Consider the following 15,299-nt stretch of genomic DNA (forward strand, 5'->3'; position numbering starts at 1 on the left):
ACCTACAGGTATAATAACTTAGCTTTATAACTTGTTCTAAACTTTTTTTTATAATGTCTTGTAATAAGGCTAATAGTATGTTACGTCCCTCTATGCCAGGGTTGTCCAATTCCGGTCCTGGATGGCTGAAACACTTTGTTTCTACCTGGTAGTTAATTGCACTCACCTGGTGTCCCAGATCTGAATTAGTCCCTGATTAGAAGGAGAGGATAAAAACCAGAAGTGTTTCAGCCCTCCAGGACCAGGATTGAACAGAACTGCTCAATGCATGACATTGTCCACTGTCTATTATTCTATACGTGCTCATGGCAAGTCTTAACATGCATTATATTTGGATGCTTTAAGTAAATGTTGTTTTCTGTTTGTCTCTGTAGATCTCACGAGCTGCGCTCCAAGGTGCTGTCCCTCCAGCTGCTCCTGTCCATCCTGCAGAACGCGGGGCCCGTCTTCAAGACCAACGAGATGTTCATCAACGCCATCAAGCAGTACCTGTGTGTGGCGCTGTCCAAGAACGGCGTCTCCTCGGTCCCCGAGGTCTTCTCGCTCTCGCTCTCCATCTTCCTCACCCTCCTCTCCCACTTCAAGACTCACCTCAAGATGCAAATCGAGGTACCCGAACTGGCTCGATTAATTATGGGTCTGTCCCAAATGGCACCCCATTCCCTTTGAATCATTACAAAATGATTTAGAGAGGTGGAGTTTCATCACTGAGTTTTTTTTCTTCTCCCTCAGGTGTTTTTCAAGGAGATCTTCCTCTACATCCTGGAGACGTCCACCAGCTCCTATGATCATAAATGGATGGTGATCCAGAGCCTCACCAGGATCTGTGCAGGTTGGTGTCTGGTTTGTCTACTATACTTCACACTACCAGGGCTTTGTCTATCTGTAAAACCCTGATGAAGGGTTGAAACACGTTGGTTTTACCAATAATAAAAAAAAGCTGCTGGATTCCCTCTTCACTTCAGTTTGCTCCTCTGTTCATGTACCTTGAAGGGAGGTAGCAGCAGTACTTCTTTCTCTTTTGGTTTTCTGTCTCCCCGGCCCCGGGTATGATACAACCTCGCTCTACTGAGGCTTTGACAGACAGACACTCACCTCTGTTTCTTGCCTCTCCTCACAGACGCCCAGAGTGTGGTGGATATCTATGTCAACTACGACTGTGACCTGAATGCTGCTAATATATTTGAGAGGCTGGTCAATTACCTATCGAAGATAGCGCAGGGTAGAGTGGGGCATGAGCTTGGCACCACACCTTCTCAGGTAAGAGATGCTTCCAATGGACACTCACTATCCATAGATCTCCTTTCCGGGTTGTGTGACCATTTTAATGTGTGTTTTTTTGTTGTTGTAGGAGCTGAGCTTGAGGAGAAAGGGTCTGGAGTGTCTGGTGTCCATTCTCAAGTGTATGGTGGAGTGGAGCAATGATCAGTATGTGAACCCTAACTCTCAGACCAGTCTTGGTAAGATACCACTTACTTACTACTGTTGAATAAGAGCTTCTGTGTTTCTCCTGAGACCAAACTGTCCTCATTCATAACCAGAGCTACTGCAATAGCCCAGGCCCTTCTTACTGACATGCAAACCCGCTGAGACTTTAACTACACGTCTGAGATCTCTCTCCAGCTCACACTGAACTACATTTTTGTTCATCGTTACGTGTTCCATCACTGATCTGGATCTGTTTTGCTCTCTATCTTTTATCTTGTAAGGAAGAGCAGGTAAATTCCTGAAATGTATTCCTAGCCTTAGAAATCCATTGTTCCAGTTAGAGCCTGAGGTTGATCTTGATAATCAGTTTTAGCAAAAATCCCCCCTGCCTTAGTGTTAGGTAGTAGCTACCTTTCAGTTCCTTGTGTGGCCCTGTGTTTGTTAACCCGCTGTGAACACAGGTGTTCAGGCTTACAGCAGCAGACCTGGTACAGTAGTGAGCCCCTGAGATGATCCAGGTTGAGACCTCTAACAGTGTTTATAAAGGAAAGGGTTATTCTTAATATAATGGGATGTCCCTAAATGCCGCCCCTCTTCTGTAGGTCAGGAGAAGCCCGTGGATCAGGAGCCCAGTGAGAGCACCAAGCCACCAGAGAGTATCAACCGCTACGGCAGCCTCAACTCCCTGGACTCCAGCGCCTCCTCAGGCATCGGCTCCTACAGCACCCTCATGTCAGGAACGGACAACGCAGAGCAGTTCGAGGTCCTCAAGCAGCAGAAAGAGATCATCGAGCAAGGCATCGACCTGTAAGTGTGTTGGAGACTGGAAGTGTAGTCAGAGCAGCTATCAGTGGCCCAGAGTGCTCAGTGTGGCTGTTTGAGAGTCGGACTGAGCACACTGGCTAATCTACAAATCACCTTGCATCCTAAATAACTAATCATTATGATTTGTAGATCAGTCAGTCTGTGATAAGTGACTGAGCAGAATTGATGCTCTCAAACATGCCTGTGTCGTACAGATATGTCATTTCCCCCTCTTTCTCTTCCTGTGCAGGTTCAACAAGAAGCCAAAGAGGGGCATCCAGTACCTGCAGGAGCAAGGGATGCTGGGTACCACACCAGAGGACCTAGCCCAGTTCCTGCACCAGGAGGAGAGGCTAGACTCTGTAAGCACCTGCTGAAATTACATGCAATGAATGAGACTAATTTCCTCTTAGCCTGTAAAAAGAGATATCTAACTTGTGTTCTTCTTACTGATGTCCACAAACATATTGAATATACACTGTATTTAGGTTGTGTTTGTGTATATTGAAATGCCTCTGTATGGACTTCCTTCTTTGCTTATCAGACTCAGGTGGGTGAGTTCATCGGGGATAACGAGCGCATTAATAAAGAGGTGATGTACGCCTATGTTGACCAGATGGATTTCCAAGGCAAGGACTTTGTCTCGGCTCTGCGTCTATTCCTGGAGGGCTTCCGTCTGCCCGGAGAGGCCCAGAAGATCGATCGTCTCATGGAAAAATTTGCGGCCAGATATTTAGAATGTAACCAAGGGTGAGTCTCTATATGCTTTCCATCTCAGTAGACAGACTGCATGGCCTGCGTCCCAAGTGGTCACCCTTTTCCCTTTATAGTGCACTACTTTTGACAATGGAATAGGGTGCCATTTGGGATGCAGTCCGTGGTGTGGCTTTAATAGATGTAGGTTGTTCTAATGTTAGGCCGAGGCTGCGGATCCGAAGGTAACAGGCATGTTCCGCCCCCCTGGAAGCCTCTTCCCCAGAGCTGAAGATCCGGATCACGTTCTGTTCATTTACCTCTACTTTACTCACAAACGTTTGTGGTCACCCTCCCTTCACATTTCTCACTGTTAATCGTGTATGATAATTCTTCAAGTTTTACCCATATGTCTGCATGCCTACCATTTGATCTCGATCAGCTTAATGAGAATGTGCATTTAGATCTTGAGATGTACAGTGTTGTTACATAGATCTTGTAAGCCCAGTGGCGCACTCTGTTTTGTTTTGGCCGCATGAGAGAAATAATGGGATTTTGGCTGATATTGATTCAACTTTGATCTAACTTTTTTAATTAATCACCTTTTTCCATTCATCTCTGAAATTCTCCAGAGTAGCCTGTTCTCTGGGCAGCCGAACGAGTAGAGCAGAGACTGTGCGTAAAGCTTCTGACTTTTAGGTGTTGGGAAGTGGAGCCACCCCTCATAATGTTATTACACAGTTCATGTTATGACATTGGGGTTTTTCTCTGTTCCTTCAGGCAAACTGAGTTTGCTAGTGCAGATACGGCCTATGTCCTGGCTTATTCAATCATTATGCTAACAACAGACCTTCACAGTCCCCAAGTAAGTATCTCAAGCAAACGGTTTCTTGATTAAGAGAGGTCATTTTCTCATATGTTAATACATGAGCTGTGACCAAACATGTTTTCATATTTTTATATTTAAAAAAATGTAGGTGAAGAATAAAATGACAAAAGAGCAATACATCAAGATGAACCGAGGAATCAACGACAGCAAAGATTTACCCGAGGAGTACCTGTCAGCTATTTACGATGAAATCGCAGGGAAGAAAATAGCCATGAATGAAACCAAAAAATTAACCCTCAAATCCAGCAAACAAAGTAAGTTGCTGGATGACAAAATGACAAGGGCCAAGAAGAAACAAGCACACTAAATGAATTCAGAGCTAATCTGTCCTCAGAGGCACAGTGATGGCATCAACATAGGGTCTTGTGTGGTTAGTTGTTGACAGTGTGTGTACAGTAGGTGTGTTTTGTATGTGAGAGCATGCCCACCAAGTCTCTGTTTCCTCCAGGTGTGGCCAGTGAGAAGCAGCGCCGCCTGCTGTATAACGTAGAGATGGAGCAGATGGCTAAGACAGCCAAGGCCCTGATGGAGGCAGTCAGCCACGTCCAGGCTCCCTTCACTAGCGCCACCCACCTAGACCACGTCAGACCCATGTTCAAGGTAACCCACCTAGACCACGTCAGTCCCATGTTCAAGGTAACCCACCTAGACCACGTCAGACCCATGTTCAAGGTAACTCACCTAGACCACGTCAGACCCATGTTCAAGGTAACTCACCTAGACCACGTCAGACCCATGTTCAAGGTAAACCACCTAGACCACGTCAGACCCATGTTCAAGGTAACCCACCTAGACCACGTCAGACCCATGTTCAAGGTAACCCACCTAGACCACGTCAGACCCATGTTCAAGGTAACTCACCTAGACCACGTCAGACCCATGTTCGAGGTAAACCACCTAGACCACGTCAGACCCATGTTCGAGGTAACCCACCTAGACCACGTCAGACCCATGTTCAAGGTAACCCTCCTAGACCACGTCAGACCCATGTTCAAGGTAACCCACCTAGACCACGTCAGACCCATGTTCAAGGTAACCCACCTAGACCACGTCAGACCCATGTTCAAGGTAACCCACCTAGACCACGTCAGACCATTAGAATGAATTACCAGTAGGACAAACATTAGAATGAAAGTCATTCTATTTATATATTCAGACCAATGTTCAAGGTACAATATCCCACTGCTGCTACCATGTCACCATTACTCACAGTACTAATGCATTCCTTTCAGTATAAAATGGGATTGTAGCTGATGCTGTAACCAAATGCAGAATACCATTTTAAGACCATATTACAACCCTCATAAAATCCTTCTTTGTGTTTTCACATTGTGTGTTTTTCCCCAGTTGGCATGGACCCCGTTCTTAGCAGCGTTCAGTGTGGGTCTTCAGGACTGTGATGACACTGAGGTAGCCTCTCTGTGTCTGGAGGGGATCCGCTGTGCCATCAGGATAGCCTGCATCTTCACCATCCAACTGGAGCGTGATGCGTACGTGCAGGCCCTGGCGCGGTTCACCCTGCTCACAGCCAGCTCTGGTATCTCTGAGATGAAGCAGAAGAACATCGACACCATCAAGACTCTCATCACCGTCGCCCACACTGATGGAAACTACCTGGGCAACTCCTGGCACGAGGTTAGTCTCACTCTGTCTTCTATCCTTGTCCTGGGGACCCAAAGGGGTGCACGTTTTGGTTTTTACCCTAGCAGTAAGTCTCCAACTTCAGCAATTTTTGCAATTTGTTCCAGTCATTGGCAGCAGAGAACTGGAAGGAAAGGGGGCCATAGAGGTGTTGGCTTTGGGGATGACCTGTGAGATATACCTGCTGGAGCATGTGCTACGGGTGGGTGTTGTTATGGTGACCAGTGAGCTGAGATAAGGCGGAGCTTTACCTAGCAGAGACTTATAGATGACCTGGAGCCAGTGGGTCTGGCAACGTATATATGTAGCGAGGGCCAGCCGACGAGAGCATACAGGTCGCATTGGTGGGTGGTATATGGGGCTTTGGTGACAAAACGGATGGCACTGTGATAGACTGCATCCAGTTTGCTGAGTAGAGTGTTGGAGGCTATTTTGTAAAAGACATCACCGAAGTCGAGGATCGGTAGGATGGTCAGTTTTACGAGGGTATGTTTGGCAGCGTGAGTGAAGGATGCTTTGTTGCGAAATAGGAAGCCGATTCTAGGTTTAATTTTGGATTGGAGATGTTTAATATGAGTCTGGAAGGAGAGTTTACAGTCTAGCCAGACACCCTAGGTATTTGTAGTTATCCACATATTCTAAGTCAATGGTTCACCTCTTGATCAACCAGGATATTAAGACAATGTTTTCAATGGCTTCTCTCTCCCAGTATATTGTCACTGCTTTTTAATTGTTGACCGACTTCGTCATTGTCAGAAAATGTATTTGTTCTCAATCACTTACCAGGCTAAATAACGGTTGAATAGTGGTAACTCACTTCTCTCCTGCTAGTTATCACAAATGAGAATGGTTTTTAATGACTTACCAGGCTAAATAACGGTTGAATAGTAACAAAAAGTATTAACCCCGACTCTTCTGTCCTGTCTTTCACAGATTCTGAAGTGTATCAGTCAGTTGGAGCTGGCCCAGCTTATCGGGACGGGGGTGAAGGCTCGCTACATCTCCGGGACGGTCCCGGCCAAAGGGGGCCTCCTGGCCAGCCTGAGAGAGCAGGCCTCAGACAGCTCAGAGTACCTGGGACTGGGTCAGTCCTCTTGCCTTTCCATGACAGAGGATGCGTCCCAAATTGCACTCTATTCCCTTTTCCACCCTAACCCCATAGGGCTCTGCTAAAAGTAGTGCGCTATATGGGATATACTAAGGTGCCATTTGGAATGCACAAGGCTTTTAGATGAGTCTCTGGGCTATTGTCATAATGCCTGGTTTGGTTTTTATATTCTATTCATAATGTGTAATATAATCCTATGCATCATTGTCTGACTATTGGGGTTTTCTTGAAATATGTACCTTAGCTATTTCTCATTACACATTGTTTGTCTTGCAGTTGGAGGTAATGTGGACCGTAAACAAATAGCCAGTATTCAGGAGTCCATTGGAGAGGCAAGCTCCCAGAGTGTAGTCGTTGCTGTTGACAGGTAGGCTGATAGAATGGGCCCTATGATGGAATTTATTCAGTATGTTGTTTCCTCTCTCCAGTTTTATTACTCAATAAACCTCTAAAAGAAGTCACTATTGCAAATGGAGAAAAATTCATCTTATTTTTATTTTTTTTCCTCAGGATATTTACTGGTTCTACCAGACTCGATGGCAATGCAATAGGTTGGTATTGATTGATATTTCTCTACAAAAAATGCTGTGTAGATTTAACCTCATTTGTGCTGAAGGTAATAATGGTTGAACAAAAATAATGGTTGAAACAACGAAATAAATCAGTTTGAATCGAGGTAGGTAGTTTGTACTCTGAAGTTATACAGGGTAAATATATGATATATTTGGTTGTTTGAATATACATGAATATTAACAGCTTGATATGCATTTGTTGTCTTTTTGCAGTTGATTTTGTCCGGTGGTTGTGTGCCGTATCAATGGACGAGCTTGCCTCACCGACACATCCGCGTATGTTCAGCCTTCAGAAGATTGTGGAGATTTCCTACTACAACATGGGCCGCATCAGGCTTCAATGGTCTAGAATTTGGGAAGTCATCGGGGATCATTTTAACAAGGTTCTGCTTTTTCTATTTTTAATTAGGTGGCAATTTTTGTTGAAAAAAAAAAAGCATAATCTGCATGTATTTCTATGGCGCTGTTCTCTTGCTGGTTTTCAGGTGAGACAACAGTGGTTGAGATGCATTTGTATCTGTACAGGTTGGATGTAACTCCAATGAGGATGTGGCTATATTTGCTGTTGACTCCCTGAGACAGCTATCTATGAAATTCTTAGAAAAAGGAGAGCTCGCCAACTTCCGTTTCCAGAAGGATTTCTTGAGGCCTTTCGAACATATCATGAAAAAGAACAGGTCAGCTTTGTTTTATTTTGGAACCTGCACTAATTAGTGCATGGAATGAAATTCCAATGCTTGTCAAAATTGCTGCAGCTGTATCCTTTGTGGCCTTCTAAAACAATTAAATGATTCAAACTTTGAAAACTATTCAGACCTTGAAACGATTCACTTATTCAAATCTTGAAATGATTCAACGATTCAAAACTTGAAAGTATTCAACGATTTAAACCTTGAAATGATTCAACAATTCCAACCTGGAAAATTATTAAAACCTTGAAATGAAGCAATGATTCCATAATGATTGAAACTGTAATGCCAACAGGTCTCCGACCATTCGAGACATGGTGGTGAGGTGTATAGCTCAGATGGTGAACTCCCAGGCTGGGAACATCCGGTCGGGCTGGAAGAACATCTTCTCAGTGTTCCACCTGGCAGCCTCGGACCAGGACGGGAGCATCGTAGAGCTGGCCTTCCAAACCACCGGCTACATCGTCAGTAAGTGTTGGGTTCTCTGAGTCTGACTAACACTAGCTACCCCTTGGGCAATGACATGACTTACCGATGTAAACATGAAGAATAATAGAGGATGGTAGTGCAAAGAGAAACTCAAAGAGAAACCTGTTTATTACCCGTTCCTGTATCTAGTAATTTCTCTGTTTTTATCTTTTTGTTCTCAGCGAATGTATTTGAGAAGCACTTCCCGGCCACCATTGACTCTTTCCAGGATGCTGTAAAGTGTCTGTCTGAGTTTGCCTGCAACGCCTCCTTCCCTGACACCAGCATGGAGTCCATCCGCCTCATACGCCACTGTGCCAAATATGTGTCTGAGAGGCCACAGGTGAGCAGTGAGCACTATATTGAGAAGGACTTGAAATACTCCAATAATGAACAGTTTGATGGTGTATGTCAGAGCTAAAACTAAGCTGTTTAGTAGTTGGGCAGAAGTTCTAAAGTATGAAATAGTCAAACAAACCAAAAACTATTGTAGGGTTCTATAAGTGATAATGGAGATCACCTAGACCAAAAGGGAATGTATGGATTCAGGTATCATTTATTCAGGACAATCCAACTCTCTGAATGGCCATGAGATTCCTCTCTTACCCATGGATGTAAACTTCTCCTCCCTCTCTTGCCAGGCCTTCAAAGACTACACCAGCGATGACATGAATGTAGCCCCGGAGGACCGGGTGTGGGTGCGAGGATGGTTCCCCATCCTGTTTGAGCTCTCCTGCATCATCAACCGGTGTAAACTGGACGTCAGGACCAGGTAAGGCCCTTCTCATCCTACCTGGAACAAACATCTAGGAAGTTTGCCCAGGCCACTGTGCTTCCTCATTGCTTGCTCTTTGGGGTTTAGGCCAGGTACCTGTAAAACACTTTGTGACAACTGCTGATGTAAAAATACTTTTATAAAATATGTTTGTTTGATTGAATACCTGTGTCCCTAGTCCTTGTCTCTTCTCCTGACTGGAGGAAAATGAGTCAAATCAATGTATGCACAATGAACTACCAGCCGTAGTCTTTCTTTTGTCAACCTGGCATGAATGAAGGAGTTTCACAAGTGATGTGATCATCCCTGTTTTTGTTGCCTTAATGAGTAAAATAGCAGAAAACAACTTTTCTGAGTGTTCTACTAATAAATCATCCCTGTTTCCTTGCCATTGCTCTAGGGGCTTGACTGTGATGTTTGAGGTGATGAAGACCTATGGTCACACCTACAAGAAACACTGGTGGCAGGATCTGTTCAGGATCATCTTTAGGATCTTTGACAACATGAAACTTCCAGAGCAGCAGACTGAGGTTAGACTAAGCTCACAATTTTCCGGAACTTTGTGTCACAGCCATAAAAAACATAGTGTGTGTCCCAAATGGTTTGGCACTATGGGTACTGGTCAAAAGTGGTGCACTACATAGGGAATAAGGTGCCAGCTGCTGCATATTAATGAACTTCGTTTTCCTCTTCAAACCCAGAAAGCTGAATGGATGACCACCACCTGTAACCATGCACTTTACGCCATCTGTGATGTCTTCACTCAGTACTTTGAGCCTCTCAGCGATATTCTCCTGGATGATATCCTGTCCCAACTGTACTGGTGTGTACAACAAGGTGAGAGGAGAGGGCTGGTTGGTTCCCTGTCTCATCTAAAACACCTCAGAGTTTAGGACTCTCTCTTTCTTCACTCTATCTTTGATCTGCTCTCTCTCTCTCCCTCCCCTTTCTCTCTCTCCCTCCCCTCTCTCTATCTCCTTGTCTCCCTGCTCTCTCTCCCTCCTCTCTCTCTCACTCCCTCCCTCCTCTCTTCCTTTGACCCTCTGTCTCTCCCTCCCTCTGCCCTTTGTCTCTCCTCAGACAACGAGCAGCTGGCGCGCTCAGGGACCAACTGTCTGGAAAACGTGGTCATTCTGAACGGGGAGAAGTTCAGCCCAGAGATATGGGACAAAACCTGCAGCTGTATGCTGGACATCTTCAAAACAACCATCCCTCATGCGTAAGACCCTTTTTAATTACAGGAAGTTATTACTACTGTAAGTGTGCAGAATTCAGAGCAAGAGTAAATTGACTCTGTTCTGTGTTGGGCCTGTTCTCCTTAGGTTACTGACGTGGAGACCAGCTGGAGTAGAGGGAGAGCTGATGCCACAGTACGACCTTTCAAACCTGGTAGGTTTACTGCTCGTGTGTTCACCATTCCACTTTGACCATTTATTTGGTTTATGTTTGAGACTTCACACTGACTTCCCAATACAGTACTTCTTAACGCTCAAATGAATCGAAACAACATGCTGAGTTATGATCTATGTTCCCTCTGATATTTTTCGCCACTGAGCAAATTTCAGTCCAGCTGAGCGCAAACTTGAACGTTGTGTTTACTGTGAACACTGAGGCTGTACCTGCGTTAATTTACTGTTCTAACAGTGGCCAGTCAGGCTACTGTGGCTAACTGATCATAATGTAGGCCTACCAGAGGGGCCTAGCATAAAAAACAATGAAGAAAATGCATCACATAACATTTGAACATGGAAATAGCGGTTCTATCATTCAGCATACAGTATCAACCAATGTGTGGTGTTCAATGTAGGCCCACGGGCAGGGCTTGACACGAACCTGTTTCTCCACTTGTCCTTCAGACGAGGAGGTGACTGACATGTTGTGTTGTTTGATGCAAGCGACCACTTTACAAAATAAAATGGATTATTATTCCCGTACCATTATTACAGAGAATAAGACAAATTATGCTACCCTCTGCCTATTGTTTTGACACTGCCCCTTTAAGACATAAAAAAAAGCTCTTTACCTGACTTGCATTTCAAAGATGGCTAGAAATGTACACGTTTTGTGCTCTTGTAGGAAGCAATCACTCCCCCATTGTTGACTAGAAATGATCTATAACTGGGCTAATAACTCATTAACTAGTAAATAATAACTAATAACTCACTAACTAATAAATAATATGAACAAATGTGCACACGTGGCTACATGCAGCGCTCACTGTTATCTCAAAACAATCGCATAATAATCGTGACCGCTCATGCTGTAAAACAGTCCAGTTCAAAGTGAATGACACAAATCCATATATGGCAATGGTTTATTTGCATATAGGCCTACTACAGCTTTGATTGGTTATGGTGCACCTACTAAGTCTTGCATAGTTTTTGTTTCGGTATATTGCGTTGATTCGAACACAATTCCCACATTAAAGTGAAACGTTGATTGTGTTAATTAACGGGGAAAATTCTAGAAAGTTGAATAAAGTTCAATCTCGTACTTCTCTGCGCGGGCTGATTTTGCTTCTGAACGGAAGTCCGTGGGGAGCTGCGTGTACACGCCCAGTTTAGAGGAATCATTGGTTGTGATTATGTATGATGTGTTTAAAATCTCTGCTACATACAGGTCCCTCTCTTGTGTTCTCAGGACTCCATATCCCAGAAGTCAGTGGACATTCAGACTCGTACGGAGGACCAACAGTCAGTGTGCAGTGTGGACAGGATCTCCCTGGAGAACCAGAGGCAGAGGACATACAGCGGCTCCTCGGGCACATATGAGGACGGCCCCAGGGCTAGGAACCCAGCCAGTGAGTTTGTGTGGAGGTGTATGGGCAAGTCCTAGGCAGCCCATACTACCCTTATTGTGTCTCTCCGTTGCCAATGACCCATGACTCTCACCTTCTGTGTCCCTGTCTCTCACCATCTCTTCTCTTGTCCCTGTCTTTCACCTTCTCTCCCGTCACCATCCCTACCCCTCCAAATCTCTCCCTCTGTCCATGTTTCTCTCCTGCCTCCTATTCCTCTCTTCCTGCCCCTCAAACTGGCTGTGCTGTGTCTGTCGATGTGTTGCAGAGATGCAGGAGCAGAGGTTATTCTCAGCGCTGCTCATTAAGTGTGTTGTGCAGCTGGAGCTGATCCAGACCATAGACAACATCGTCTTCTTTCCCGCCACCAGCAGGAAGGAGGACGCAGAGAACCTGGCTGCTGCACAGGTAACCAAAGAGTTTGTATTGAAGTCGCTCCGTTTCAATAACTGAAGCAAAGCCGTTAAGGGCAACATTTATTTTATGGATAATAATATTTTGAGAGGGGCTGTCAACGTTAACGCTCAACTAACAACTAAAAAAAGGTTGTGAGTCGGTATGGCTTACTAACATTTGGTTCTAACTGAGCATTGTGTTGTCAACCTCTCCAGAGAGACACAGTAGATGCAGATGTCCAGTTGGAGGCCCAGGACCAGGGAATGTACCACTATCTGACCTCGGATCAGCTCTTCAAACTGCTGGACTGTCTGCTGGAGTCCCACCGCTTCGCCAAGGCCTTTAACTCCAACAACGAGCAGAGGACTGTCCTGTGGAAGGCAGGTATGTGACTCAGGACCCTCGATACCAGGGGTGTCAAGCGGCCCGAATCCTGCACGCGAGGGGGTCCAATCCGGCCCGAGGGTGGTTTGAGTAAAACATTTAAATAAGTAAACAACATAAAAATCAAAAAATGTACTAATTCAATATACTTTAAAATGACTAAAACCGAATCAAAACTGTGTAGAAATGATAGTGGGCCTATATTCACACCGTTTCTTGACTGTCCAGCTTGCTAGTAATCACTGTGCACAGTCAGGGATCATCGAAAATTTAAAAAACTACGGATAGAAGAACTTTTGATGCCAAGGAAATCAAAGAAAAATTCAGTGCGGCCTTCCAGACCTCGTTGAAGAAATGCGTTCCAGGGGGGGTTCGACACCCCTGCTCAGTACCTTCACGCTGTCACAGCAAACTCTAATCTGGAGCTGTATGTGTCAGGCGTCTCAGAGTAGGAATGCTGAGTTAGGATCATTTTTTCTTTTAGATCACAATGAATAAAATGACATGGACGGGGGGGGGATCTTATCCCAGATCAGACTCCTACTCTGAGATACTTGATACATACGTCCCCAGACTAACATACAGTAGCAGTTGTCTCACAGCATGTTGGTGTTTCTAAGGTTTCAAGGGGAAGTCCAAACCCAACCTGTTGAAGCAGGAGACCAACAGTCTGGCCTGTGGCCTCCGCATCCTGTTCCGCATGTACACAGATGACAGCCGCAAGGCAGCCTGGGAGGAGGTGCAGAGACGACTGCTCAAGTAAGAACTTTGCTAGAGGAAATGGTGCTATTGACTTGTGTTAAGAGTTTGTCTGTTCAGCACCTTTTAGTCCCTCATTGTGGACAAGAGTGAATAGTACAGACTTTGAAACAAGAACCTATATTTTGCTAGCCTGGTCAATCAGACTGACTGCTGCGCTCACATTTTGTTTAAAGTGAAACAGAATGTGAGTTATCCCGAGATCAGGCTGGGTTCCACCAGGCTAATATTCTGCTGCTCGGATCTGGAAATACGTGCCACACTCACTCACTCTTCTGTAACGTCTCTCTGTCTATTGCAGTGTGTGTGGGGAGGCCCTGGCCTACTTCCTGACTCTGACGTCAGAGAGCCACCGGGAAGCCTGGACCAATCTCCTCCTCCTCTTCCTTACCAAGGTTGTGAAGATCAGCGATGACAGGGTGAGTCAATCAGAAAGTAGAGCCACATACACCTCTGACATGAAGTTTCCCTGAGGTACAGATCTAGGATCAGTTTCCCCTCCCCCAGTCTTTAACCATAGTGGGGGAAATGTAAGACTCACCCAAGATCAGCGTCTAGGGGCAAGTTCACCCTAAACCCCATATACAACACTGTACCAAAAAAGAACAGTTGTAATTTTCCCTTCCCATGTCTTTGATGGAGAATGAGCTAATTGGGTCCCTTCCTGTATCCCTGTACTATCCAGTTTAAGGCCCATGCATCCAGGTACTTCCCGCTTCTCTGTGAGATTATGCAGTTTGACCTGATTCCAGAACTCCGGGCCGTGCTACGTAAGTTCTTTCTCCGCATCGGCAACGCCTTCGACATCTCACTGCTGCCTAGTCACCAAGAGGAGCTAGGGCCTGCTGGGAGCCAGTGACATCACCACTAGTGGACCAGGACCAGCACAAGACACAGGCTGCTCAGAGTCTCTCTCTGGGGTGGGAGAGGGGAAGGGTGCATCCCAAATGGCACTACATTATGGTACTGGAAGCTCCTCCATGGATCCTCCAAGCTGCACAGTGATGTTAACTATTGACGGTAGTGTGGTGAGTGGGGCCCAGAAAAGCACTGAATGAATGGCTGCAGTATGGCTTCCTTGTACAGCATAGAAATACCCTACAAGATCATACAGATGATGGTTATAACAGTGCAATTATTCTGGTCATTTCTCCCCCTCTGACCAGAGGACTAACTAACATTGTGGAGGCTGTGATGTGAGCTTTTTGGTATCTCTTGGCATTATTTTATGGAACTGAGGAGGTATGAAATTGTTAGTGAAAAGTATGACTAACGTTAGCAGTGATTTTCTTTTGCACAGCCACTAAGTACCAAACAGCAGCCCTCAAACACAACTAGACAATTCAAAAGTAGCTTTGTAATATACTAAGGGCGTGTTTACAGACCAGACAGCCCAATTCTGATCTTTTTTTTATTCCACTAATTACATCAGATCCGATTGGTCAAAACACCAATTAAGTGGAAAAAAAGATCAGAATTGGGCTGCCGGTGTAAACGCAGCCTAAAACCTGTTTTCTTTTGAAATCTAACAGCACTTGTCATTTCAACTTAACCTTACCATGACACTAATGTATGAAGATAAGTAAATGTTATTCCATTCTATGTATATACTGTAGTACTTTGTTTAAATTTAAACACATTTGATTTTGCAAAATCTTGTTAGCAGTCACCACACGTTTGATGTATTGTCATTTTAAAAAAAACCAACAATGCTACATTGAATATGTGGAGGTTAAACGGATGAGTTATGAAAATCAAGACGCACGTGGTGTTTGAAGCTGTACTTTGAGGAGTGTTTCTTGGTGAGTCAGTTACACTGGGGAACAAGAGGTGTACATGACACTTAATTACCACCAGGAACATTCTCATTAGTCAATAAAGGTTTGGCTTTGCAAT

At 44.9% G+C, this 15,299-nt stretch overlaps 1 protein-coding gene across 3 annotated transcripts in view; it reads left to right on the forward strand.

Moving 5' to 3' along the window:
- The window catches only part of LOC106599451 (brefeldin A-inhibited guanine nucleotide-exchange protein 1), a 30,579-nt gene extending 15,570 nt beyond the window's left edge, over window positions 1-15,009 (forward strand). For 2 of the 3 annotated variants that reach the window (XM_014190686.2, XM_014190688.2), the window contains exons 10-38: window positions 375-609; window positions 733-832; window positions 1,121-1,260; window positions 1,352-1,460; window positions 2,031-2,235; window positions 2,483-2,594; window positions 2,777-2,982; window positions 3,706-3,790; window positions 3,903-4,068; window positions 4,263-4,414; window positions 5,162-5,449; window positions 6,389-6,539; window positions 6,840-6,930; window positions 7,074-7,114; window positions 7,349-7,518; window positions 7,661-7,812; window positions 8,120-8,292; window positions 8,475-8,635; window positions 8,934-9,064; window positions 9,468-9,597; window positions 9,769-9,904; window positions 10,148-10,286; window positions 10,390-10,456; window positions 11,708-11,867; window positions 12,133-12,272; window positions 12,476-12,644; window positions 13,265-13,403; window positions 13,705-13,822; window positions 14,089-15,009. In XM_014190686.2, the coding sequence (XP_014046161.2) occupies window positions 375-609; window positions 733-832; window positions 1,121-1,260; window positions 1,352-1,460; window positions 2,031-2,235; window positions 2,483-2,594; window positions 2,777-2,982; window positions 3,706-3,790; window positions 3,903-4,068; window positions 4,263-4,414; window positions 5,162-5,449; window positions 6,389-6,539; window positions 6,840-6,930; window positions 7,074-7,114; window positions 7,349-7,518; window positions 7,661-7,812; window positions 8,120-8,292; window positions 8,475-8,635; window positions 8,934-9,064; window positions 9,468-9,597; window positions 9,769-9,904; window positions 10,148-10,286; window positions 10,390-10,456; window positions 11,708-11,867; window positions 12,133-12,272; window positions 12,476-12,644; window positions 13,265-13,403; window positions 13,705-13,822; window positions 14,089-14,262 (4,240 nt within the window). In that variant the 3' untranslated portion in view covers window positions 14,263-15,009. Of the gene's footprint in view, window positions 1-374; window positions 610-732; window positions 833-1,120; window positions 1,261-1,351; window positions 1,461-2,030; window positions 2,236-2,482; window positions 2,595-2,776; window positions 2,983-3,705; window positions 3,791-3,902; window positions 4,069-4,262; window positions 4,415-5,161; window positions 5,450-6,388; window positions 6,540-6,839; window positions 6,931-7,073; window positions 7,115-7,348; window positions 7,519-7,660; window positions 7,813-8,119; window positions 8,293-8,474; window positions 8,636-8,933; window positions 9,065-9,467; window positions 9,598-9,768; window positions 9,905-10,147; window positions 10,287-10,389; window positions 10,457-11,707; window positions 11,868-12,132; window positions 12,273-12,475; window positions 12,645-13,264; window positions 13,404-13,704; window positions 13,823-14,088 lie in introns of those variants that run through there. The other variant, XM_014190689.2, reaches the window with a different exon arrangement.
- Window positions 15,010-15,299: the final 290 nt, after the last annotated feature.

Source organism: Salmo salar, chromosome ssa03 (genome assembly GCF_905237065.1).
Source record: "Salmo salar chromosome ssa03, Ssal_v3.1, whole genome shotgun sequence".
NCBI lineage: Eukaryota > Metazoa > Chordata > Actinopteri > Salmoniformes > Salmonidae > Salmo > Salmo salar.